The sequence below is a fragment of the Pteronotus mesoamericanus genome, unplaced genomic scaffold, assembly GCF_021234165.1.
Source record: "Pteronotus mesoamericanus isolate MK-2021 breed Mesoamerican mustached bat unplaced genomic scaffold, CSHL_Meso_final contig_2, whole genome shotgun sequence".
Lineage (NCBI taxonomy): Eukaryota > Metazoa > Chordata > Mammalia > Chiroptera > Mormoopidae > Pteronotus > Pteronotus mesoamericanus.
The window spans coordinates 18,367,416-18,392,559 of NW_026555084.1; the positions used below are offsets into that span (position 1 = coordinate 18,367,416).

Sequence of the window (25,144 nt, forward strand, 5' to 3'; positions counted from 1 at the left end):
TTTGTGTTAAGGTAAAAAACCAAACAAAAAAGCCCTGACTTGTGTGGCTCAGTGGGTTGGTCATCATCCCGCAAACCAAAAGGTCGCTGGTTCAATTCCCAGTCAAGGAACATGCCTGGGTTGCGGGCCAGGTCCTTGGATGGGGGTATGTGAGAGGCAACCAATCAATGTTTCTTTCCCTCTCTTTCTCCTTCCTTTCCCCTCTCTCTAAAAATAAATACATAAAATCTTAAAACAAACAAACAAACAAACAAACAAAAACCAAAGAACAAGATGAGTTGGGTTGAATGGGCTCAAGTATCCTTGGAGAAAGACCTAGAAGATTGCAGTTATTTTTATGGCACAATAAAAGCAGCACATGTCTTTCCTCCTACATGGGTCTATAGAGATTTCAGCAAGTTCTCATCCTTCTTAAAAAGATGAATCTATTTTTGGACATCTCAAAAAGTACTACATATATAACAAATAGTTTGAAGGAGTGAAAGAGACTCAAAAGACTTATTTTAAGGAGAAGCTCAATTTCTTTCAGATCCATTGTCTTTCTTGGATGGTGTGGAAGATAATGCTGAAAGTGCCCAGTTCCTAAATGACGATATCACTTTTTTGCTCAGAGCTCTTCAGCAGTCTCCCCACTGCCCACAAGATAAACTCCTGACTCCTAACATGGCTTCAAGGCCACTGTCAACCTCTTCAGCTTCGTTGTTCCTCTTTTTCCTCTGATGTTCCAAGTTCTCTCTTTTTTCAGAACCTTTGCACATGCTGTTCCCCTGGTCTGAACTTTCCATGTCATATTCTTTAACTGGCTAACAACGCATCTTCCAAGCCCCCAGCTGAAATGTCATTCACTCCAGAATGCCTTTCTTGACTCCAAAACATGTCAGGTGTGCTCTCCAGGAGACACTTTACTTCTCCAATCACAGCTCTGGTTACACTGCACTTTAATTCCCTGTCTCATTCCACCAGACCATGAGTTCCTTAAGGGCAGGGTTCATATGCTGTTGCCTATTGTATCTTGCATGCCTAGCTGTACGCCTTCTATTGCGAGTGAAGCAGCTAACAAGGCAAAGTCTCGCCCCCATGGAGCTCACACTGAGGTCAGGGTACTGTGTACATCGCCAGCCCCAGCTCCACTTTGGCCCCAGTTACCCCTAAAATCCCTCTACCAAGTAAGCCAAGGGACTTGCCCTGATGCCATATGGCCCCTGTATCTTCTGCAACTGTGTAAAGGATGTAGGAGCAATTGCAGAACAGAGGCCTATCTCTGGGGTGATGAGGCTCAGACGATACTTGGGGTCTGTGTGACATTCACCCCATGAGGCAGTGCCCGGGTTGGGGAAGGACTTCACAATCCATCCATTGTGCGTACCCACTCCCTGCCATAGCCCCAGCCAATCACCACTGATTGCCATTTGAATGGCACCTTGGAGCCTGATCTACAGGGAGCAGGTCAATATTGCGGTCAAGTAGCAGTGGTTGTGGTGGTGGGGGCCACAGCCTCCTAATGCCTTTGTTTCTGCACTCTCTCCCTAGGAGACAGCAAACCAGTTTTTCCTGAAGAGCAGAAATAGAGAATTTGCTATTCTGATGGGATGCTGGAATATTCCCTGTTCTCTCCACCCACTGTAATTGAAAGCATGCCATTTCTTTTTGCTTTCCTCCTCCTCCTCTCTCTCTATCTCTCTCTCTCTGTTGGTATTACTAGGTTTGTTTGTTTATTTTCCAGATGAACTGATACAAGATAAGATAGATAACATGTGCAAGGTCATCAGATAATGAGTAGTACGGTACGGATGGTTCTAAATCCCGAGAAGTACATTCTTTGAAGAAAGAAAGCTTTTCACATGCCAGCTGAGTCAACTTGGCTCCATCTCCTCTTTAAAATGGGGGTAATAATGATGCCAAACTCATACCGTTGTTGTGGGACTAAATGAGATAGCCCATCTACAGCACTCAGAACTTGGTAAATGGTCAAAATTGTTAGCCATTATTATTATTATTATTATTATTACTTCTTGATTATTCTAAACCTCATGCTTTGTCTTTTGTCTTAACCTTGAGGATTGATCTAAGCCTGGCCATTCCAGAAACGATAGCCCTGTTTATCAACACTCTGCTGGAGTCAGCTAGGACTATGCAATTTTCTTCTTCCTCCCCCTAACACCTAGCACATGCGTGGCCACAGCAGACATCCGAGTCACTCCTTGTAGAGTGTCAGAATGTTCTAGCTTCATTCATCCTTACCTTGGCCTGGATGCGTTCTATTTCTGCTTGGTCTCCCCATCCTAGAAAATAGTGTAGCACTGAGGAATGAACACGGGCCCTGGAGCCATTTGCCAGCTTGGAGACTTTGGAAAAATAACCTACCTGTTCTAAGCTCTTGTACAGTCCCTGCGAGGGTGAAATAGCATATGTGAGGAGCCCTGTATATGGCGGTCCCTTCTTCTCTTTCCTCAATTAGCTCCTGTAACTAGAACAGTCACTTTCCAGTGACTGGATTTGGAGAGAAGGAGGGAGACAGATGATTTATTGGCTCATTGTTTTATTTATTTACAAGCCAATAAGGCCTGCTTATCAGCTTTGCATGGGTAGGAAAATTTCCAAGCCCAAGGGCTCAGTGTGCAGGTGGAGGGAACAGGGCTTCTTGCAGAGCTCTCAGGTTCAGACACAGCCATGCAGGTAATGGTCACAGGCTCTGTGGGGCGGGACTTCCAAATTCTTACAAGGGAAAGCAGAGCCCTGATCAGGGAGAACCGGTCCAATGCAAAGAAAACTTCGAGGCTAGAGACTAAGTTTGAAAGTCCTTAGAACCAAGTTCCCATTAATATTCCTTATGACTCAAAAATGACTCAAAGCTTTATAAAGAGATTGCTTTTTTTCTCCCTTCTTTTCAAATGCTCTGAGAATAATGTGGAGATTAAACTGAGAATAATGGGGAGATCAAATCACATGTTCATTAATTATCAGAATGTCTCCGGATACACACGAAGTCTACATTGTTCAATTCCCCCTTTAAAAGAATTCTCCTAGCTCTGAACTCATGTCGTTTCTAGGGGGTTGGGAAAACTGAAAGAATATTTTTCTTATACTGACTGTCTTTCAGTGTACTAGGATAATACGGGACCCAGTCAAAATCCAATAAGAAGGAAATCAGTTACAGTGTAGTGGTCAAGAGTGCTGGCTTGGGTTCAGATTATATCAAATTCCAGCTCCGGCCCTTACTGGCAGTGGGAATCTGGGCAAGCAAGCCTCTTGAGTTCCTGAGTCTTGGCTTCCAGTATTTAGAAGGGGATGATGATGGTAAATCTGCCAAAGGTTTTTGTGTGGATTAAATAAGTTGGTGCATATAAAGCCAATGTGAGCAAAGGCTTGGCCATGATTAGCCATTAATACTATTAGGCAATATGAGTAGATTTCTTTTGTACCTGAATTTCTTTTTTGTAAAGTAGAGAATTTTCAGATTAAGGAAAAGGGGGAGGGAAGAGAGCAGCATTGTGGAAGAATGTGCTCATGATCTGCAATGCTCCCGTCTGACTCTGGCCGTCCAGAACCCTGGGGACAAACACCCACGGTAGAGTGTATACTGACCACTCCATCCCAATGTACCTGGTATTCTTTGCCGACTCATGGCTTGGATCCCCTTTTCCTCCAACCTGCTTTGCCTTCGCACCTCTGTAGCTACATAAACCAGGTAGAGAGTCAGGAGGTGTTGGCATCTACCCTCTATCCCTTTTCATCGCCAACCAGTGACAAAGGAGAACCTGGAGTCCACCTGCTCCAATATGCCCATAGTGCGCCTCTTTTGTTTCCCTCCCCTCCCCTTTCTTTTCTTACCCTCGACGTCCCCCCCAGCTCTCCTTTCATGGAATTCCCACTGCGCTGTCAGCCCTGCACTGCCCATGATGCTGGGCATTCAAAGCCTTGAGTTTTTTCTCTACTTTTTCCATAACTAAGTCTTTTCTTCCAATAAAATTCTAAATCCAAGGGCAGGGATTGCGCTTCCTGCTTCTTTGCAACTTCCATGGGGTCTTGTTCTCACTGTGATTTTTTTCACACTGTATATTTTTAGTAAACCCTTGATAGTTTGATTTATCTATTTACACACCTTTGGTCGGGAACCCTTGATATGAAGGATGTTCCGGCCTAGGGGGGGTTATCTGGCTGGTCCCAAGAAACAAATTCAGGCACCTGTGTGTTGATCCTAACAGTTCTTTAAAATATTTGTAATTAAAAAGTGAAAGAGAAATGTATCTTCTTTATTAAAAAACGTAGGCATTATAGAGTGTAAAAAGAACATATTTGCTCTCTCTTCTCTCCTACTTCCTGGTCAAGACAATTTCCATCTGTAGTTTGATGTATGTGATTCTGGACTTGTACTATCCAATACTGGAGCCACTCGCTACACATGGCTATTGAACATTTAAAGTATGGCAGGTCAAATTACAGTGTGCTTTAAATAAAAAATACACATTGGATTTCAAAGACTTAGTATGAAAAAAGAATGTAAAATATCTCATTAATATTTTTACATGGATTACATGTTGAAATAATACATTGATATATTGGATTAAGTATCAATATTTTCAAAAATTAATTTCAGCTTTCTCTTTATTTAATGTGGCTACTAAAGTTCTAAGTTATATATGTGACTCGATCTATATCTCTATTAGAAAAACGTTCTACTTTTTTCTATGCATAAACAAATCCACATATACACACAAACACACATATAAACAATTTTTAACAAAAATGTGTATATAGTACATGGAGTTATGTGCTGCAACTTGCTTTTTCATTTTGTTGTGAGCCAGTGGCCTGTACAGGAATCCTAAACAGAATTCAGCACAAACTAAGACTTCTGTTTCGGTGTCATTGTTCCAAATGGCAGATTTGCACCTCAAGTATAAAAGCTGAAGCATCCTCCTTCCTTTGAAGGGTCTTTGGGTCCCTATTTATAAAGCAATTACTTCTATTTGTTTCATGAGTATCCACTCATCATCTCTTCATTTCCACCCATAACATTTGGATTGTTCTGAGTGGCTTCACTGTATCTCATGTTTCTTTTGTGTCCCTCCAGCCCCAGCATTTGGCTCGGCGCTGAATACAGAATACGAATTTTAATTCTTCTGAACTAGAACCTCTGTCTAGAGGATTTTCAATAGAGAAGAGTTTTTATTCAAATCACTCCCATTGGTCTGAAAATAATGAAAACAATAGCTAACATTTATTGAGCATTCACGACGTGTCAAGCATTGTTACAAACTCATTACACACATTGCCTTCCTTTATGTTCACAACCCCATGATATAAGCGTTACTGATTCCACTTTACTGTTGAGGGAATTGAGACTCCAAAATAGATCTCAAATACGTCCCTTCTCTCTGTCTCCCCTGCCGCCACCATCTCCCTCTGCTGTCCTCTCCTATTAGGTCTCCCTGTGTCCACTTTGCCCCACCCAACCCTTCTTACCAAGGCAGCCACAATGAGCTTTAGAAAATGTAAACTGGATCATACCTTTCCCATTTAAAACTTTGTGATGGTTTCCCATTGTCCTTAAAAGCTGACTGGGCCCCGCCTCCCTTCTTCTCCCCTGTGACTCCACCCCCATTCTTTACAAGGCCTGAGGTCCGTCCTCTGATAGTTCCTTCTCCCCACCCCAGGACTTTTGCACAAGCTATTCTCTTTGCCTCAAACACTCTTGCCAGACCCTTAGGTTGGCTCATTACATCTTATACTTCACCTCCTCAAGAAGTACATTTTTTGATCTCTCATTTGAATAGGCCAGAGCTGTAAGGCTTTTTTCTTCTAATTTCCAATCACCCTTTAAAACAATACATTTCTGTGTGTGTTTCACTACTTAACGTCTCTCTGATGAATGGGTGAATGATGCTTAGAGTAGTTAATGTAAACTCTGATGATCTTAATTCTTTTCAACTTTGAAAACCCCACAAGCCCACTCTAATGCTCTTTGTGCAAAAGGCATTGTTTGTAGAAATGAATACAATTGAGCTTCCACTTTCTTTTTCTTCTTTTAGTTTAACAGAAGACTGCCATCACCCTAGTCCAAAACGATGATAGCTCTAGATAGCAAAATAACGATGACTCAGAATAGTTTTCGGATAACTAATAGCACAATGTGTCAATTGACTACGGGGCTGATACATCCCCAGACAAACATGGGAACTCATGCCACTCTTCCTTTGATGGCAACTTCCAGAATCAGACATAACCTGAGGGTGAACACTGCTGACAAAAATAGGGCAGTGCCATTTCTGGAAGGAAAACAGAAAAATTGCCATCGAATAACATAAGTTTTTTCTATCTTTTGTATTTTGAACAGCCTTGTCAGAAATAACAAAAGCCTCAAAAATGAGTTTGCCACCTCATTTAATTATCCATAGAACATAAAAGAAAATGTCTCTTGGAGCATTTTTTGTGAGAATCAACTGGAGCCCCGAGGGGGATGGCTGAGAAGAATCCACAGTCCTAACTGACAAGGACATGCTCACCTCTTGTTTTGGCTGAAAAATAGGGTTTCACTGGAACTGTAGTTTTTTGGCTTATTGGTGATAGGGAGATGCAACACTAAAAAACCCAAAACAATTAAGGGGAACTCTGAGGAATCAGAGCTGAGGGTGAGGGGATGGGGTTGCAGAAAGTCACCAGATGCCATTTAACCCAGTCCCTTGTCCTCAGGGGATTTATGCAGTTACAAGTGAGGATAGGAGGGGTTTGGGTGTGTAATCATCCTGTCACGAAGTAGTTTTTCATTATATTAAACAAATTCTCTTGTGCCATTGTTTAAATGTATTGTGTTGCATTTGTTTTCAATGCGGTTATGATACCTTCCAGTATAAAGTTTTTGGTTGCTCCCTTAGCTGATCTCTGACCCTTCATTCTTTGGAACTCTTTTGTACTGGGATTACGGGGAAGGTCTATGTCACATACAACCAACTCCATAAAGTCATTCACTTACCCATCCACTGATGCATCCGGTATTTATTTTGTGTGAACTATAAAAAAAGGAAAGGTTGAACAACCTAGAGTCATCGTTCTCCTGGAACTCAGTCCAGAAGTAGAAACAGATAAGACATATATGTCAATAGAGGGAGATAAGAGTTATGATGGGGGAAGAATGGATCCAGGGCTTCCTGATTTAGCCTCTTTCCTTTCTTTTCTTGCCTCATTATTATTTTCTTCTATGGTATTTTCTGATTTTAATCTGGTGGTGGTGGTAGAGGGTCATTAGGCAAAACCGTGCATGTATAAGACTAAGGCTAAGGCAGAACAAGTTAAGGGCCAGGTGGGTTTTGCTACAGGAACAAAGAGGGAGGCAGAATCTCAAAGGGAGACTAAAAGATTTTTTAAAGAGGCAGCATTTGAACAGGATCTTAAAAAGTGTGGAAAAATTTTTGATAGAGCGATTTGTGAGGTGGTAAATAGGTTGAATAGAAAGTGAGAGCATTCAGGGAATAAGTCGGCACTGGTGACAGTTCTTTGAATTTTTGTTCCTATTTGCTTTTAACTGCCACGCACAAAAAAATTAAAAATCCCCCAAATATACCCATGATTTAAATGCATTCTCGATGAGACATTAATCTGCACAGAATCTCTTCTTTTTTGAACACCTGTCCTTTATTCCCTGCTAGTTCTGCTCAGTCTTGGTGATGCAGATGGGCGTTGCCTTCACCTCTGCCCGGCCGGGCCTTCGGCCCTCAGGGGTGGTCATGTGACCTGGTCCTGACCAATCAGAGTAGCCCTTGTATCCCACCCACAGCCCGAGCTCAGAGTGCACAGGACGGAAGATGAGCTAGTTGGAGTCTCCTTGGCAGAGCAGTCGCAGAAGACACCCTCAGTTTCTCTAAGATGAAGAGCTTTAAGAATGATGTAGGGTTGGCCGCCAGTATTTTTCTCCTAGAAAGAACCTGCCTGAGAATGAAGCACACAACAGCAGGCTGAGCTGAGAGACAGAGATACAGAATCCAGGTGACTGTGACCCCATAGATTTTGCCATGCCTGAGATCTGCTTTTCAAATCCCCACGAAATGACCAATTCTCTAGTCACCTTCTCTCCCCCGCCCAGTTTTTATTTTTTTATTTATTTATTTTGGCTTAGGTCAGTTTGATGAGGAATTTCACAAAGTACCACTAAAAAGTCCTCATATAGAGAGCTGATAAACTGTTAACACAAGGGGAATTTTCTTGGATCGGTTGGTCTTAAGTATTAACACAGATTGATGCTTCAGGGTAACATCTGGCTTAACCAACTTTTCTTTCATGCTGAACTGACAGCCTCAATCAGCAACTTCAGTTAAAATGACAAAACCACTGTGGTTATTGTACATAGTGAATGCATGTCCAGACTCCTATTTTTTCAGAGCAAAGCTCCAAAATGCCTTTAACCACTATTCACCAGGATTTTTCTCTTATATTTTAGGAATTTGAGTCCTTTCATTCTTTGGAATCCTGAAATAGTTTCTTATCTGCACCTAGAATTCTGTGAGTGTTACTTCATGCACATCTGAAATATTCTCTCTCCTTGGCTTTCTCTCTTCCCCACCACCCTCCCCCAAGGCCAGAGAGAGGCAGTGGTACTCTGGAAGAGTCAAAAAATGTGCTTTCCTGAGAAATAAGAAAATTCTAATGAGTCAACCTGTCTTTATTTCTACCGTCAACTTAGGGAGACTATCACAAATGACAACAAAAGATGACATGCCCCTCAGCATTTTCCTCCACTACAAACTCTTTTGAACTGACAGGCAGCAAAAACAATGGTACAGGAATGCAGAGGCTCCTGAAAAATCCTACTATCTTCAAGAATAGTATCAGTTTGCTCTCTTCATTTTATCTCTGTGGGCAACTTTGCAAGAGTTAAGGCTGGGTGGTGCTCACGGTAGGAGTATGTTAGCAAAGCTAATTTCAGCTTCTGAATAAAAATTTCCATCAGTTGCTTGCTGCTGTCAGATATCGTACTACCTGTGAAAGCTCTCTGACAGATTGCATTTTAACTTCTTGCCCTGTTTTTTGATGAAATTAAGGATTGTATTTGCCACCTGACTTGCCTATTGGGTTCTTCTTGATCCTTCTTTTGACCTTGCTAATGTATACCTTTAAATGCCAATAGCAATTTTATATCCTGTTATTATTCTTCCTACATAAGAATCTCATTTCATATTTCAGTAGACTTCCATTGGTAAAAATGCCAGCTTTCCATTTATCAGAAATATTATGTCCCCCCATCCAAAAAAATTTAAAAAAAGAAATTAGCCACAAATGTAAAACAGAAGTGAGGTAAGTCAGCCTGCCCATCTTAAAAAAGAGTTCAGGGAACAAATATATATATATTTTAAGATTTTATTTATTTATTTTTAGAGAGGGGAAGGGAGGGAGAAAGAGAGGGAGAGAAATGTCAATGTGTGGTTGTCTCTCAAGCGCTCCCTACTGGGGACCTGGCCTACAACCCAGGCCTGTGCCCTGACTAGGAATCGAACCAGTGACCCCTTGGTTTGCAGGCCGATGCTCAATCCACTGAGCCACACCAGCCACGGTGAGGGAACAAATATTTTAAACATAAGGAAACTAGAGAGACATAGGACTTTAATTTCATCTTTTTAACATAACAAAGCTCAAGTGTTTATTAAAAATTAAAAATATTGTAAATATTCTGTCTGTACTATGCAGGAGTCAGTATATAAAATCAGGCCTTATTTGTTAAAGCTCCTGGATTCAGTCCAACAGGTGTTTACTGAGGACGAGGCACTGAACAAAGTGGTGCTGAAAGAGGCTTCCCTTTTTTCCTCTGGGGTGGTAGAGCTGCAAAGATGTAAAGTTGAGCTAGCTGTCTGTTGCCATGCTTCTTGTAGGACACATTCGTGATTCGGGTGCCCTGCACCTGAACCCCCTTTCTATGTTTGGGAACTCACCTACTTTATGAGTTTTGGTGCGAGGCAGAAACTGCCTCAGTATCAAGGAGCCGCCAATGCCAGCTTTATCAATATTGCTTTTCAGCCAGGGATCTAGGAATTGTCAATGACAGGGATCTGACTTGAACTTCAAATTGGCAGTGATTGACAAAGAGGGGGCAGGGAAGGCTTGTTTGGACCTCTGCGGGAAGTGGTGGAGCCCGACCCCGGGGTTCACCTCCCACTGCCGCCACGGGAGGAGGGGGCCGAGGGACACCTCAGCGTTCAGTGCCAGCAGGTCAGCCCTGGGAGCCAGCACTTGGTCGTTTGGGGCACTGTTCCTGACCAGGCGGCCTCAGGTCAGGCTTTGTGTCCCTCTCAGAAATTCTGTGAACTACCTGATATCCTTTTTTATTAATCCTGCTTCTTCTTAAATCTTTTTATGCGGTAGATTCTGTTGTTTGTGAGTAAGAAATGTGGGGGATGCACCTTCTTCAATCAAATCCATGGAAAATGTCATTTGCAGTTGGAGAATATGACACTCATATATAGAAAGTGGAGTTAGGACAGAGGAGAGGGATCTGACAGGGCAGTCTGAGTTCTTCGAGGCCCCGGGACCAGCTTGAACTCTGGACTTCCCGCTCTATGAACCAGCGCACTCCCACTTTGGTCTCAGCTAGTCTGAGGTGGGTTTCTGTCACTTGCAGCGAAGCATCTGACAAACACAGATGAAAGCAAATTAATATTATATATCAGGAATCTCAAAAAGATTCATCGCCTTGACACAGTAATCACTTTCACTTTTCTATTCTTTGGGAATAATTTAAAATGTTAAAAAGCGAAACTAAAATGGTGGGTGGGATTGAGCAAAGGGTTGCATAAGAAAGTGCTTCTAGAAAACACCAGCCATGACGTTGGAGCCACTTTCTTCCAATTCCATGCTCAAATTTTCCATGCCTTTTGCTTTACATTGGAAAGATTTTTCCTTTCATCGCTACCTTGGTTTTATTCTATGGCTCTCTGTGTAGCTTGTCCCTTGTCCTTTCCCGAGCCTTTGGAAACTGCTTTTTGATGTGTGAGATTCTAGAATACAAAGGACTTGGAAGAGGCACTCAGCCTGCACAGGTAGTTGGTACTACGTGATTCTGGAGTGACAAGATTTGCCCAGGGAACGTGACTTGAGAGAAGCTGATTTCAATAATGCCATGTGAATAGACTTAAAAGGGTTCTGTGCTCTGTGACCTCTTTGCATAAAGGAGGCAGAGCCACTGTGTTTCAAGATGAACCCGCACAACGTGATGGTCAACAAAGGGGGCTTGGAGTGAGCCTACACGGGGACCTTTGGGCAAGCTGCTCAGTACTCCTGGGCCTCAGTTTCCTTATCTGTAAAAGATAAAAGAAGAGTCTGATCTGCCCTGTGGATTAAATAAGGTTTGCAGGGAAAATATGTAGCACAGGCCCTTGACGACTATAGCTATGGCAGCTATTTTCCTGAAAACCTTTAAATTTACATATATTTTTTCTTAAAAAACATATGCAAGCACTGCTGTATCATTTGCATTTCTGTAAAATGTGAAAAGGACACATTTTAAAGTTGTGATGATGGAATCCTGATACTCAGCGACTCTGGGACTTTTTCTGTAACCACAGTAATTGCTAACATTTATTAACCACTCAGGTGTCTTTCATGTCACACGGGTGCTTCTCAGCTCAGACAGGATTAGAAGCTGCCTTTCCTGAATTTCAGGCTCCATTTTCCCCTACCTTTAATGGACGCTTTTGCCTATGCAGATGACAGGTTTCTGAAAGAAATGGGGCACAGATATTTCATTCTGACTCTGTTTACATTTCAGGGAAAGCAGACAAGTCCTGGTTCAGAGCCGGTCGTATCTTCCCAAGTATTCCTCTCTCGCACACGTGCTTCCTCCATCAGCTTACCTCCCTTTCCTCCTCCTTCCTTCTTGGTTTTTGTTGCCCCTGTCTAGGTCTTACATGAGCCTTTTCTGCCTTTCTCGTGCCCTACCCTCCTCTTTATTCTGACTCCATTTCCCCTTCTCTTGTCTCCCTCTCTAGCCACCTAGACTCACCTGTACTACTTAAATCCTTAAATATCTGACCAAGTGGCAGCCAGCTAAGACAGCATTATTATTGCACGGAGTTGGACTGGCTACAGATTACATCACCCTCTGGAAGTTAATCAACAGCATTAGAATAGTGGCGTTGGTGCCAGCAGGAACTGGCCGGCAGTGGCAGATAGTGCAGGGCTCCATGGGGCTCCAAGGGAACAATGTGTTTGTCTTAGCCCTGACTGAGCTGGTTAAGAGCCCAGACTTTGGATGTAGGTAGGCCTGGTTCAAATCCTAGCTCCGCCACTTCCTAGCAGTTTCTTCATCTGTAAAGTGAAATAATACCTCCAAGGGCTGTTGGGAGGAGTCAAGGAAACCTAGCTTACTTCACTCAGTGTCTGGCACATGGTGTGCGCTATGCGATGGTAGTAGTTATTAAGGTGTTGATTAATCACTGTGTCCACCTCCTCTCCGGCTCTTCTCTTTCCTGCTCCCTCCCTCCTTGCCCAAGCAATCCGGACAAGCACACCATGTGATGAAGTTTGTTTGATTCTTGGGATAGCAAGCGGAATAGAGAAGTTAGGGAATCCAGGACACATCTTAACCACAAAGGATTATGAAAAAAAAAAAATCCTAGTGTTTCAAAACTTTAGGAAACAAAAACAAAACAATAAAAGAAGTTTAATTGCCCTGGCTGGTGTGGCTCAGTAGACTGGGCGCCAGCTTGTGAATCAAAAGGTTGCTGGTTCAATTCCCAGTCAGGGCACAGGCCTGGGTTGCGGGCCAGGTCCCCAAGAGGGAGCCCTCGAGAGGCAACCACATATTGATGTTTCTCTCCCTCTCTTTCTCCCTCTCTTCCCCTCTGTGTATAAATAAATAAATAAAATATTTTTAAAAAAAGTTTAGTCACGGATTCTTTTCTCATGCAAAAGGAAGTAAAAGGAGGAGATGGGCGATGTTCTTTTTGTTAAAATGCAGGCTCCTGCATTCAGGATCCTTTTTATAATCTCTCAAGAGGCAGAGAATGCTGCCTTGTCCTTCTTTTCTTCAGTCATCCTATCCCTCCTTCTTTCAAGCACAGATCTACTCAGATCTACACGGATCAAGCTGATCTACTCAGACTTCCCTCATCCATGGGGATTCGCCACGCTAAGGAGAAATCTGAGGTCCAGGAGATCATCTCTCCTGCTTCTCCAGGGAGCTAGGAGGGAAAGTGTTCTCTTCTGCCCCTCCATTGCTCTGCCAATCCTGTTCATTAAGCAAAAGTCCCAAACAAGATTTATTGCAGCCTTGTCTTCTTCATATCCAGGCAGCTCGTTAATATCACCGCCACACACCCTTCCTGATCCTAGCTCTGCAGGGTTCGACTCCTGCTCCATGCCCGCTGACTCTGCTGCATCGCCTTGGCAACCAATTAAAATACTTCTGTACGTGTGGAGATATCATCCTTAATTCTGCAAAACCAGGGCAACCTGCTCAGAGGGCTGTGGCGTGCTCGTCAGCCTGTGTTCTGCATTCTGGTTTGACTTCTTTTTCTCATCTCCCAATTACCTCTGAATCCCCTGCGAGCACCTGCGTGCCATTCCTGACACACCTGGCCTTAAGTCAAGAAACACCTTTGTCAACAGGACAGGCGCTGGAAGGGATCCTGGGGACAAAATGGCTGGTATGTCTCCTTTCCTCTAGCCTCAGGAAAGACACCAGGAGCTCCTCAGCCATGAAGCTGCTGAATCTAACTACAGTTTCTTACAATGCAGTGAACATGATGCATTCAGGAACTGAATGCTTATTGAATGCTGTTTGCATTTCAGGTTCAGTGCCAGGTACAAAGGAGAAAAGACACCTCCTTAACCTCATGGTGCTTCCTTGTGCTGTGGAGGCCACACAGCACAGACGGATTCTGGGACACAGAGAAGGAACTATGGTGTCCGCATTGGGATTTGGGACAGGGGGCTGACTTCCCAGAGGAGCGAAGGTTACACTGAGACCCGAGGACGGGCTGATGTCCGCCACGTGGGCTGGTTTCCCAATTAGGTGGATGGTTTCGTTCTGGCATTCTCTGTTCTCTAACTCGGGCAGCGTGCCTCACACCCTCCGCTGGGGCTGTTTGCTGCAGGTACCCCTGGGGGCATTTGCCTTGTTTCTCCTGTCTCCAGGCTCAAGTTTTCCCACTAGCCTTTCAGGGAAAGGTGCCGGTGAATGATCCAAGTTCTCTCGCCTCTTCTCTCGGCTTTCCGCCTTGCATGTGGGAATGGCAGCTGACATTTTCCAGAACTAGCAGCGCAGGGACCGGGACCCCAGGCCTCACTCACCACCCAGGCCCCGTGCCGCCCAGAGAGCCCTGAGGTCTGCGGAACTCCGCACTCTGGGTTTCTGTGACTGCCTAGATGATTAGGACTCAGGCCACCTGCGTTTTTAATATGTGCAACCTCAATGACTATTCCGAACGTGAATACAGGAATGTTACATTTTGATCTGTAACCATTTTCTTTTCTTGTATTCACATTATTGAGCACAAACCTCTTATGTGTAAAATAAACAGTAGCATCCATCTCAGTGGGCTGTGGAAGGACTTAAGGGAGATTCTATAGGTAAAAGTGCTTCACCCAGCTCTCGACACATACTAAGTCCTTTGTTTAAGATTTGTTAAGTGCATTATAATTGCTAGTTTCTGTGACTGTCTCCCCAAAGACCGTGAGCGCTTTGAGGGCAAAGACCATATATTACTTGCTTTTGTTCTCCATGGGAACCCAGCAAAGGGCCTTACACATAAAAGGTATCCTGTACATGTCTAATGAATGAATGAGATACTGAAAATGAAAACAACAATGCCCACATATACTGTCGCTGAGTTTATAGTGTCACGCCCTGTGCTGGGAACTTCACGAGAATTATCCTGATTTCTCCTGCTCACGACGCCATGATCGCTGTTAGCGCCATGGTCCCAGCGCAGGACGACAGCGGTCCAGCAGCCGTCGGTGTGCGATTGCATGCAAGGTGAACCCACCTGGCTGTGTGCAAGCCGAGGGTGAACCTTTACTAGGAGCTTGCGTTGTCCGGTCCCTGTGCGGGGCCCTTTGCAGGTATCACCTCATTAAACCCTCCCAATGACCCTATGCGGTGAGATTCCTATTTCCATTTTATACCAGTGATGTCCACAGTTTCTATGTGACTTCCCGGAAAAACACAGCCAGGGCACATGCATGGAGAGCCTTTGTTTTGAAGCACAGCATTTAGAGACTCTTCCTTTCTGTCACTGGTATCTCTGTGATTAAGTGTCAATTAACGCAAGATAAAGTGTTTCCCCAGATCAAAGGAGCATGGGAAGTCTGGTGTGTGACGCAGGAGTTTAGCCACATATGGGGTGGCATTTCTCATCTTCTGTGGGCTAGAAACTCATGAGCTAAGTGGCTTTGCTCCTGACCCACTGTTTCCAGGAGAGTACCATTTGTCACGAAAACAGGTATTTAATAGGGTAATCCACATCTAGAATGTTTCCATCGCAGCATGACATCAAGCCTCATATAATGTGCGGCTCCTTCCTCACTTAGCTCTGTAATGGCCTGACCCAGGAAGAGATCATTTCTATACCACAAGCAGTCATTGTATGATTCCAAGCGTACCATTTAGGTACCCACCCATCCCAAATGTATTCAAGGTTCCAAATATGAGCCACGCTGTAGGCTGGGCGCTCTGAGCTTGGAATTGAGAGATAAGGCAAGCTGCCTTGCTCTCCTTCTGCTTGAGAAGAAGATTGGAGGGGTGACAGAGCTCCGAGGGGAATGAGCTCAGGTGCCGTGTGAGTCCTGGGCTCTGTGCCCGTGAGCCTCCCTGGTGTGAGCTTTCAATGGTGTGAGCTTTCAAGACGGAGCCTAGCACAGCCTGACTACGTAGGGGCAGCTGTGGCCTTCCCTGGCTTTGGGGCTGGGGATCGGCTGTGCTGTGAGCCTGGGGGCTGGCCCAGACCCCGGCTGCAGGAAGCTGCCTGTGTAGGACATGCTTGTCTTTCCTTGCCCGTGGTTTACCACTTACTCTGGCTAGTGTTCCTGCATGCCAGGGTTATCAGGAAACCAGCCATTTCCATGGAAAATGATGACTACCTGCCAGGGAAGGGGAGCCCGCTCCTCTGTTACCCTGTGAGTTCGGCCACCCGCTTGGAGCAGAGATATCTTGCTTGGCTGCACTGAATCCATCAGGGAGATACAGCCCAGGGGCCATGTGATGTCGTGGAACCAGTCTGGCTGTGGAGAGGCTTTATTACAGAGTGACTGGCAGGGGCCTTCCTAGTGGCGGTTTTGAAGCAAGTACCCATCACCCCGTCCCTTCTCCATCTGTTTCCTTCCCCCGCTCTTCCAACTGCCATTCTATTCGAGGTGCTCTGCCTTGCCTCTCCAGCGCCCACGTGTCCAGGAGACCTTGCCTTTTCATCCTTTGACCACGTCCTTCCTGGCCATTAAAGCCTCTACTTTTTTAGGAAGCTTCTTTTTATTGGCCAAGCTTCATGCCCTCAAACTGCACCGCCTGACGTGTTCATAAACCATCATTTCTTTAGTCTAAGACTTCCTTGTATTAATGAACTTTATTTAGTTGTAATTTATGTACAAAAATGCACTCTTATTAAGTGTACAGTTTGATGAATTTAAACAAACCTCCGTACCATCACATAAAAACATTTGCATCATCCCCCACATCACGATAGAGTTTTGCCATTTCTAGAATTCTATATAAATGAAATCAGACAATATGTACTCTTTAGTAAGACACTCCTTTTTTCATGTTAATGCTTCTAAAATTTGATATATCTTACAGTGAATATCTAACATGGCAGGGTTTTTTTCCCCCTTAAGAGCTTTATCCAAATAACACATCTTACATGGGACTGTATCTTTAAATCAGGGATATGTATATTTTATGCATGTGTGTATACATGCACCTATGTATACATACAGAGATGTATACGGACTGGCTGTTTTCACCAGTAAGCACTGGCACACTGAGAATCTTGACCTGGCTGTGTAGACTCCCGCAGAGCCTATAGCTGGACACTACTAATGCCAGCTAAATAAATACTGCAGAGGGGGGCGATAAGGAATTTCAAACAGTTTTCCAAAAATGTCTTCTAATGGCAAGAACTTACCTGAAACCCTTCTTGGAATAAGTCAATAGTTTGTAACTACAATAGGGGTTCTCTTTGGGGACTGAGCTATCTCTGCATTAGTACAAGACAGCATTTCCCAAAATCTGTTCTGTGGACAATTAATATCACTCAACACGCTAATGAAAAGGGAGAGGGGTGCCACTGTCGTGGAAATTTGGGAAACTTTTCTTATTATAATATATCATCCATTCATAATTCATGCTAAAAGTTCTGAAAACTCCTTCAGAAAAAAAAAAAAAGTATCTTTGTTTTAATCTCAGGTCTGCTCAACCCTGAACCTCTATGAAACATTCATTAATGGCTTACAGTATACACTTTGTGAAAGTCTGGTCTAATATATAAGCATGAGTTAAAAGTGAGAAAGAAAAGGAGAAGATATAGACACTGAATGAGCTGTATCTGAGCTGGTCCCAGGGGAGCCCCAAGCGAGGTAATGGCATCTGGAAGGTGAAGGATGGGGATGCTCTTCTCCAGTCAAGGTAAACAAACACTTCCTTTTATTCTGTAATCTCTTTAGAATATGAAGGGACATGTGGCAGGCAACCTTTTATAATATGGAGTGAGAACAACACAAAAATACACATTGCCTAATTCCTTAGGTGACATAGCCCCAGTGCACGTGAAGGATAGTTGAGGTTGAGTAAGGAGAACCGCCAGCCTTACCCATCTGACGGGCCACCCCACGAGGGATGAGCTGTTGTGTTTGTCCACTCTTTGGCCAGACACCTTTAACTAGGAGAACGCTGAGGCGGGCCACAGAATGGCTGGGTAAAACAGAGAGGGGCCGGCGTGCAAGAATGACCCTAATCATTCCAATGATGGCCAAGTCCTTCTCAGAAAGAGCACTGACCCAGTGCCCACAGAGAGGAAAGGGCTTCAGCAGGCTAGATGAAACTCGGGCAGAGACTATGCAAAATGGACAAGAGCTTCCCTTTACAAAACAGTTTAGACATATGCTATTACACATTAAAACTGACTTTTTCCCCCGGTATATACTTCTATGAATTTTAACACATATATATAGCTTCGTTTCACTGCCGCCACAGTTAAGATACGGAATCGTTCCATCACCCTACAATCTCCCGTATGCTATCCCTTTATATCACATCCTCTCCCAACCCACAACCCCCGGCAACCACGGAAAACCACTATTTTCCATCACCGTACTTTTGTCTTCTTGAGAACTCCCTTTACTTTTGCTATTCCCTTTCCTTAATTTTTTAATGGAGGCCTCTGCATATTTCTATGTGGGTGCAAAGAACTCCACACCCAATGCCAGCAGACTTTCTCCTCTATTGTTATTGTTTTGTTATTTGCTGTTGTTGACATTTACTAGCATCTATTATGTACCAGGCACCTGTACTATGTTTTTTACAGACATTGTCTCATTTAATTGTGTAATAGCCTTACAATATATGTAGCCATTGTGATCTCCATTATACAACTCTGGAAACTGAAGGTCAGAGAGCTTAAGTGACTTGCCTATGGTCTCACAGCTAACGAATAGTTGAATCCCAGCACAAACCCAACTCCATTTGACTGCAATCTTTAAACACCATAGTAAGGGATAAAAGGGAGGGAACTGTCACTGGGAAGGAGGTACGTCACGAGCCCGTCTGGGGCCACGTGGTTTTCAAAAAGGTTTGCAAACATGTGTGAAGCTGGAGAACCATCTGTGTCTCCTGACTTCTCAACCCCTGGGCCTGCCCTTAGGCCTTCCTCCTCCTGCCCCCTGTGGTCCTCGCTGGACCCAGGTGGCACCTGCCTGCTGTTTTCAGGTGCTTGGGATGGTTTCAAAACCCCTTGCAAATTTAGCAAAAAGCACTGTTTGTGTCACAGCTCTGTCACCGGACACAGCAGCTGAGACTAAGAAATGAGGCTGGATGCCTTCTGGTTTCTACCCGGCCTCAATTCCCCCATGTGCTTTCTGACCTCATTTTCTCCCCCTCAGTTGCTTGCAACACCAGCTGAAAAAGTTTCTGGGACACAGCCACCTGGTCTGTGTGCTGGAGGTGGCAGGTGTGTTCTCGCTGAGATAGGGCGAGTGAGACAGGAATGTGTGTGGCTGGCAGAGAAGGGAGAAAGTCCGGCCCTGCAGGACCCAGGGCGGCAACGATTGTGTTGGGGATGGTGCGATACCGGGGGAAAGGAACAATAGTAGTTAATGAAGAATGGGGGATGCTGGGAAGTGGACCGGGTTCTTGGCCTGCACATGGTGTTCCTTTGAGCTTGCTACTTGGGGAAGTGAAGTTGGCTAGCAAGTTGCCTTCCAAAATCAACTGCCAGAAAGAATCCCACGTCTGAATCATGGCCATGGGTCATTTGGAGACAAAACAAGCCAGAAATTAGGGTACCAAGGACCATCTCTGGGAAACACCTAATTAACAATTAAGGGGGTGAAAGAGGGCATGTAATTTAGAGTGGAAAGTGTTGAGTCACTTCAATAACAATAACAGGTAACATTTATTGAGTACTTAATCCGAGCCGGTCACTGTGCTCAGAGCTAATTGACTTGAATCATCTCATTTATTTCTCACAACAACCTTCTGAAGCAGGTATTACTATTACCTCCAATTTACAGATGGAGAATTGGAGGCCCTGAGGTTTCAGCAACTCAAATTATATAACCACTGCAGCAAGACTGAATACTGATGTTTTTCGAACCAAAGTTTGCGAATACTTGGCTGCATTATTTTCCCACCCATATTAATTCAGAAATCCTATTAAAGGGCAACAGAGTGAGGAGGAAAAGAGACCAGCTATTCAGGAGCCCATAACTTTCTCAAAGGCTTGCAAAGTTCCTTTGGCTTGACTGTAGTCTGGGAAGGAATAAGACCCAGTGGGACTTACAGTCAGGCCCCCCTGCCCTAGGAGTTGTTGATCTTACCTGCTGGCTTGAAATAATTGCATGCTGTAGACATCTACAGCCATTTCTCAAGTTTCCTTTTTACACATTAGGCTTGGGAGAGTTTTAGACAGGTAGGCACAATGGGCTATTTTCTCTCTCTTGGGCTGGCTTCGTGATGTGTGACAGCGGGCCCCACCCTGGCATAGTGGCCGGCACGATGAGCGCCAGGCCTCTGCGAGCCAACAGAAAGATCTCGATGAGCTTGTTCATTAGAGGAGCCTATGCGAGCAAGGCAGGCTTCCGACTTAACAAGCTCATGGACGGGAAGTCAAACGAACTCTTTCAGAACACCAGGTTAACATCAAGTCCTCTGAAAGAGGTGTTTTACAAAATGGCACCCTGCGACAACAGGCTGTTTAATGCCCCCTTCGAGGAGTACTTTGCACTTAGTATTTTCCTGGCCGGGACTCATCATAGACTCAAGTTCAATAAAAATACCTATTATATCCTCCAGCAAGAGCTCTGGCTCCTTCTGCGTTTTGTAGAGTGTCTCATGGACAGCAGGGCACAATAAATTGTCAATAATAATGTTTACAATGATAATGATCTTCCACAAGCCTTTCATCTAAGGATCGCAGAGTGCTTTGCAAACACTAATTAGTTAAGCCTCGTGGGGGCTCTCTGTTTTTACATTTTCCCATTTTACAGAAATTTAAATTGAGACCCAGCAAGCTTACGTGGCTTGCTCGAAGTCATACAGCAAGTTTAAATTAATGATAATGATGATGCTTTGCATATTATATAGTGCACATGCATTACATGGCGAATGTTTTCTAAGGCGATATGAGTACATTGCAGAGATAATTTTCAGAGTCTCGTGGAGGAAGGTGGGTAGTGCGTATTATTCACTGTTGACTAGACTGGGTAAACTGAGGCCACGGGGGCAGGTCGCCTCGGTGAGGATTTGACTCAGGATGCAAGTCCTCTCTGCTGACTCTCAGAACGGAGCGCGACAGCTGGGACAACCCTCAGTCCCCTGTGCCGAGGGGCGCATGCTTGCTATCACACTCACAGCAAAGACAGCTGTATTTCGGGAGTAGAGCAGGTTGCAGAATGTCAGCAACATTTACATCCAGGAATGAGTTTGTTCATGTCCCCACTGAGAGAGGCTAAAGGGTAAGACGAGGCATTTCAAGAAAGGGAGGCTCAGAAAATGAAGGAAATGTGGGGGAAGATGGGGGTGGCCGCCGGCTCTGCTTTCTTACATCTGCACCAAAGCAGGAGCCCTCAGCGGCTCGGTTCTGTGTTTCAGCCTCACGGACAGGACATGGGCCAGTGAGACTTGGGGGATGGGCCATCCCTGGCACCTTCGTGTGATGTTACAAGTCCCTGTGAAAGAGTTCCAGGGACATGCAGTATCTTTAGGGCTGTCTCTTACGTATCCCCACATCCTCCTCTGCCAGGAGGGGCCTGGAACCCTCCGGGGCTCAAAAACTTGGGAGCTAGAGATCCATTCGTAGCTACCTTTTCTAAGCCATATAGCAAAACATGAAAACGTGAACGAAAACATTCAAAGGCGATAAAGGACTTGCCTCCTCCCAGTCTGGCAAGACTTTCTTAGTGAGGAATGATACTCTACCAAGAGGCAAGTCAGACTCTGCCGAGTGGGGGAGGGGAGAGGTTGCTGGGTCTTAGGAATTCAAAGGGAGGTTTGCTGGCGTGAGAGAGAGCCCATTCCCTCTTGGATTCTTTATAAACAAGGCATATCCGAGAGAGGTTTGCTCCCCTCCCCGCTCCCTGCCTCTTCGAAGCCCGTGGATTCTGACTGATGCTGGATGTAATGGGGCACCTTCAAGAGGGGCGCCAAGCCCTTTCCTGGAATGCGTTTCACACACACAAGCACAATGGCAATAAAAAGTCTGCAGTGAGGAAGTCACACCAATGCCCGCTTCTTCCCGCTCTCGCTTTTGAATGTTTCCTACTGCACGGGCAGCTTGAAGGTGCAGTAAACCAAAGGAGGGGTGAGCTGTTGCAAGAATTATTTTAGAAAATTGTTCTGAATGAACGCACATCATAAGCTTACTTTCCGTTGGGCAGGAATCCGATAGACCCTCCCATCAACTGTTACTCCTCGTGGCAGGGAGTCCTGGGGCGCTGCCGCCAGCATTAGAGCCCGCGTTAGGTACGGCTTCACAGAACGCAGCTTTGACTTTTTAAGTATGCCAACAGCTCGGGCTCTGGCTTGCCATGTCCGCCTTGGCACACTGACTCCTGGGGTGACAGTGCAGATAATCCCGCGGGACTCCCAAGGACCACATCCTTCCCGAGAGATGTGGGCTTGCACAGCTTCTCCCAACACAGCTCACGGCCAGGTCAGACAGAGAGTCCTCAGGGTGCGCTTGCACGGAGGGGCAGAGCGACCCGCACTGTCCAAACGCCAAAAGCATTGCTGGCTAATATCATATATGGCCCTACGAGGTCCTTTTGTTTTGTTTTGTTTTTATTGTAGCTGCTGAGGTGCATTTTATGTGTTTTATTCATTTGGGAAAGTAAGACGCATCTGCTGTACTTTGCAGCCCAGCCTTTCCGATCTCTCAGCTCACCCACAGGTACCCTTCCCTCCTGCATGCCCTTCGGGGGTCAAGCGTCTTGATAGCTATGAATGGACTGTGAATGAACATTCTCATAACAGCACTTTATAACCAGGGTCGGGGTAGGGGTGAGAAGATGGAATTGGGTAAAATTCAAATAAAACCTGACATTTGGGAGTTTCTCCGAGATCCCCAAAGCAACAAGCAGTTGAATTTGTTGTCCCTCTCTTTCCCATCCTTCATGCCTTTCCTGTGCACTGGGGTTGGCCTCAGAACAACAGACACAAAAGACCAAAAATACAATCAGGCAGGCTTTCCATATCCTACCTTCTGCACAAGAAACAGGGAAGCTTTAACAATTCTAATAATCCCAGGAAGGATGAGATAGGCTCAGGAGTCCACCAGACTGCAGTCAAATGGCCACTGCCCCCAGAAGCTTGCCTCTGGGGGTCCTGGCAGCACCTCTTTTGAATCGTAACTGAAAGAGATAAACCCTAACTGCTGGCACACACAAATCCCACCTCCAAGTGGACAAGAGCTGAACAAGTGAGATCCTTCTTACCCCATCCATGTGGATTCTGATATTAGGGACGAGCCGGAAAGGGCTGGACTGCAGACTCCGGGGGTTAGTCCTGCTTTTCCTGCCGTCCTGCAAGGTCAGCAGGCCGGGCCGGCGGAAGGAGCCCCCTCTCCCGGAGCTCTGCCCCGAGCGCACGCCGTCCAGGAGACGCACAAGCAGCAGGTTGGCCGGCAGCGCCTCGATGCTGCAAAACACCGGGGTCCTGCACTCGGGGCACCTCAGCTCCTTGCGGGCCTTGAAAATCCTCTGGAGACATGGTTTGCAGAAGGTGTGCTGGCAAGGGAGGACCTTGGCTGTGACGTCGAGCTTTTCAAAGCACACGGGGCACTCCAGAAGATCAAGTAACGTCACATCATCCATCTTATTTTAAAACTCCGGTCCTGGCCCGGAGGGGCAGAGCCCGCATTGTAGGGTCAGCTGAGCCGCGGGGGCAGAGCCAGTCTCTTGAGAGTGTCAAAATTCCTGCCTGTTTGAAGGTGAAAGGAAGAGAGGGCGAAAAAAAAAAAAAAATGTGACTGCTCTGAGAAAGATATCCACCTACAGGGAGGCAGTGTCTCATAAAGCAGTTCGCAAGGACTTTGTGCCAGCACCCAAGTTTCAGATGACTCATTCTGATTCAGTGCTAGCAGGTAGAAGTCCTGATCCTGCTTGCTGGAGGATCCCACGGAGCAGGCAGCAGCGGGGACTTATTCATTGCCTCTCCGTGAGCAAGGCCAGAGCAGGGAGGCAAATCGGGCCTGTTGGGGTGGCATAACCCCTCCGCCTCCCAGCCAGGGCTCCAAGGGGGTCCTCTACCCCTCAAGACGGTCAGTTTCAATTCTTAAATCAAAGCGCCCTCAGAATGTGATTTCTGAGAAGCCCTGCTACTATCTAGCCCTCCCTCACCAGGTCGAAGTTTATCATTTGCAGCACATGCAGATAGGCTGACAAGGATAAGTTTATCTGAATCTCATGCAGCTGTAGAAATAATTCCTTCACGATGCAGCTCCCCCCTCCATTTTGTTCCAGCAAGGTGCAAGAAAAGCTTCTAGAGAAACCCATTTTCAAAGACAGAGACAATAGCCTCAGAGACGATCTTCCTCCCACCAGATGAAGTCAAGCTGCCTGTTTAGTTACTTTGCCATTGTTTTCATTTTCAACTGAAGCAGATAGGAATTCTAGATTGTGCATTTACCAAGGCGGAGGGAGTAGGCAGTGTGTGTGTGTGTGTGTGTGTGTGTGTGTCCATCTGTCCCTGTTCGTGTGTGTCCGTCCCTGTTCGTGTGTGTCCGTCCCTGTTCGTGTGTGTGTGTGTGTGTGTGTGTGTGTGTGTGTGTGTGTGTGTGTGTATGTGTCCATGTTCCAGAAAGTTTCTTTTCGGATGTGTGAAAAGAAGTGTTCGGTTTAGAAAAGTCTCCCGGGAATAGCTCAGCTGTCCCCCACAAGCGCCGAGGCCGGGTGAAGGCGGCAGCCGGGGAGGTTCGGCAGGAGGGTGGGCGGCCCCACTGGGAAGCGAAGCAGACCTGGCGAGCTGGGGTGAGAGATGGCGCCTCGCTTTCCTGATGCAACTCTGCCAAGGTGTCAGAGCTGGGAAGATGTGCGGAGGGGTGGGGTGTGCGAGGGGTGGGGTGGGCCACTAACCTTGAGCTTGTAACCCCAGCTCAGCGCGACCCTCTGCTTGGCCAGGCTCCCTCCGACTTGCTCCCCGTACTCCGAGAGCAGCACGGCGGCCGCCGGCTGCTTTGAAAACTTTAACAACTCCGAGGAGTCTTACTCATTTCAAGGGATCGCCTTACCCAGCCCTGTTAACCCTTTCACCGCTGGGTGGCCAGCAGCGGTGTTCTTTGAGTTCACTCTCTGCTGCTGATCTTTCCTTTACGTAACTGTGTTGATTTCTGGGAAAAGATTATAAAGGGTAAAATATAAGTCAGCCCCGAAGGCCAAGTATTTACAGTTTATATGTTCGCCTTTCTCAATTTCTCTCCTATCCAACAGGTTGAAACATGTTGAGCTATAAACATGT

The 25,144-nt window shown here is 45.5% G+C and overlaps 1 protein-coding gene across 1 annotated transcript in view; it reads right to left on the reverse strand.

The window, feature by feature from the left end:
* SH3RF2 (SH3 domain containing ring finger 2) overlaps positions 1-24,829 on the reverse strand; it is a 115,851-nt gene extending 91,022 nt beyond the window's left edge. Inside the window, exons 1-2 of the mRNA XM_054568237.1 lie at positions 24,763-24,829; positions 23,125-23,608 (exon numbers count right to left, since the gene is read on the reverse strand). Coding sequence (XP_054424212.1) covers positions 23,125-23,502 — 378 coding nt within the window. The 5' untranslated portion in view covers positions 23,503-23,608; positions 24,763-24,829. The remainder of the gene's footprint in view (positions 1-23,124; positions 23,609-24,762) is intronic.
* Between the last annotated feature and the right edge of the window lie 315 nt (positions 24,830-25,144).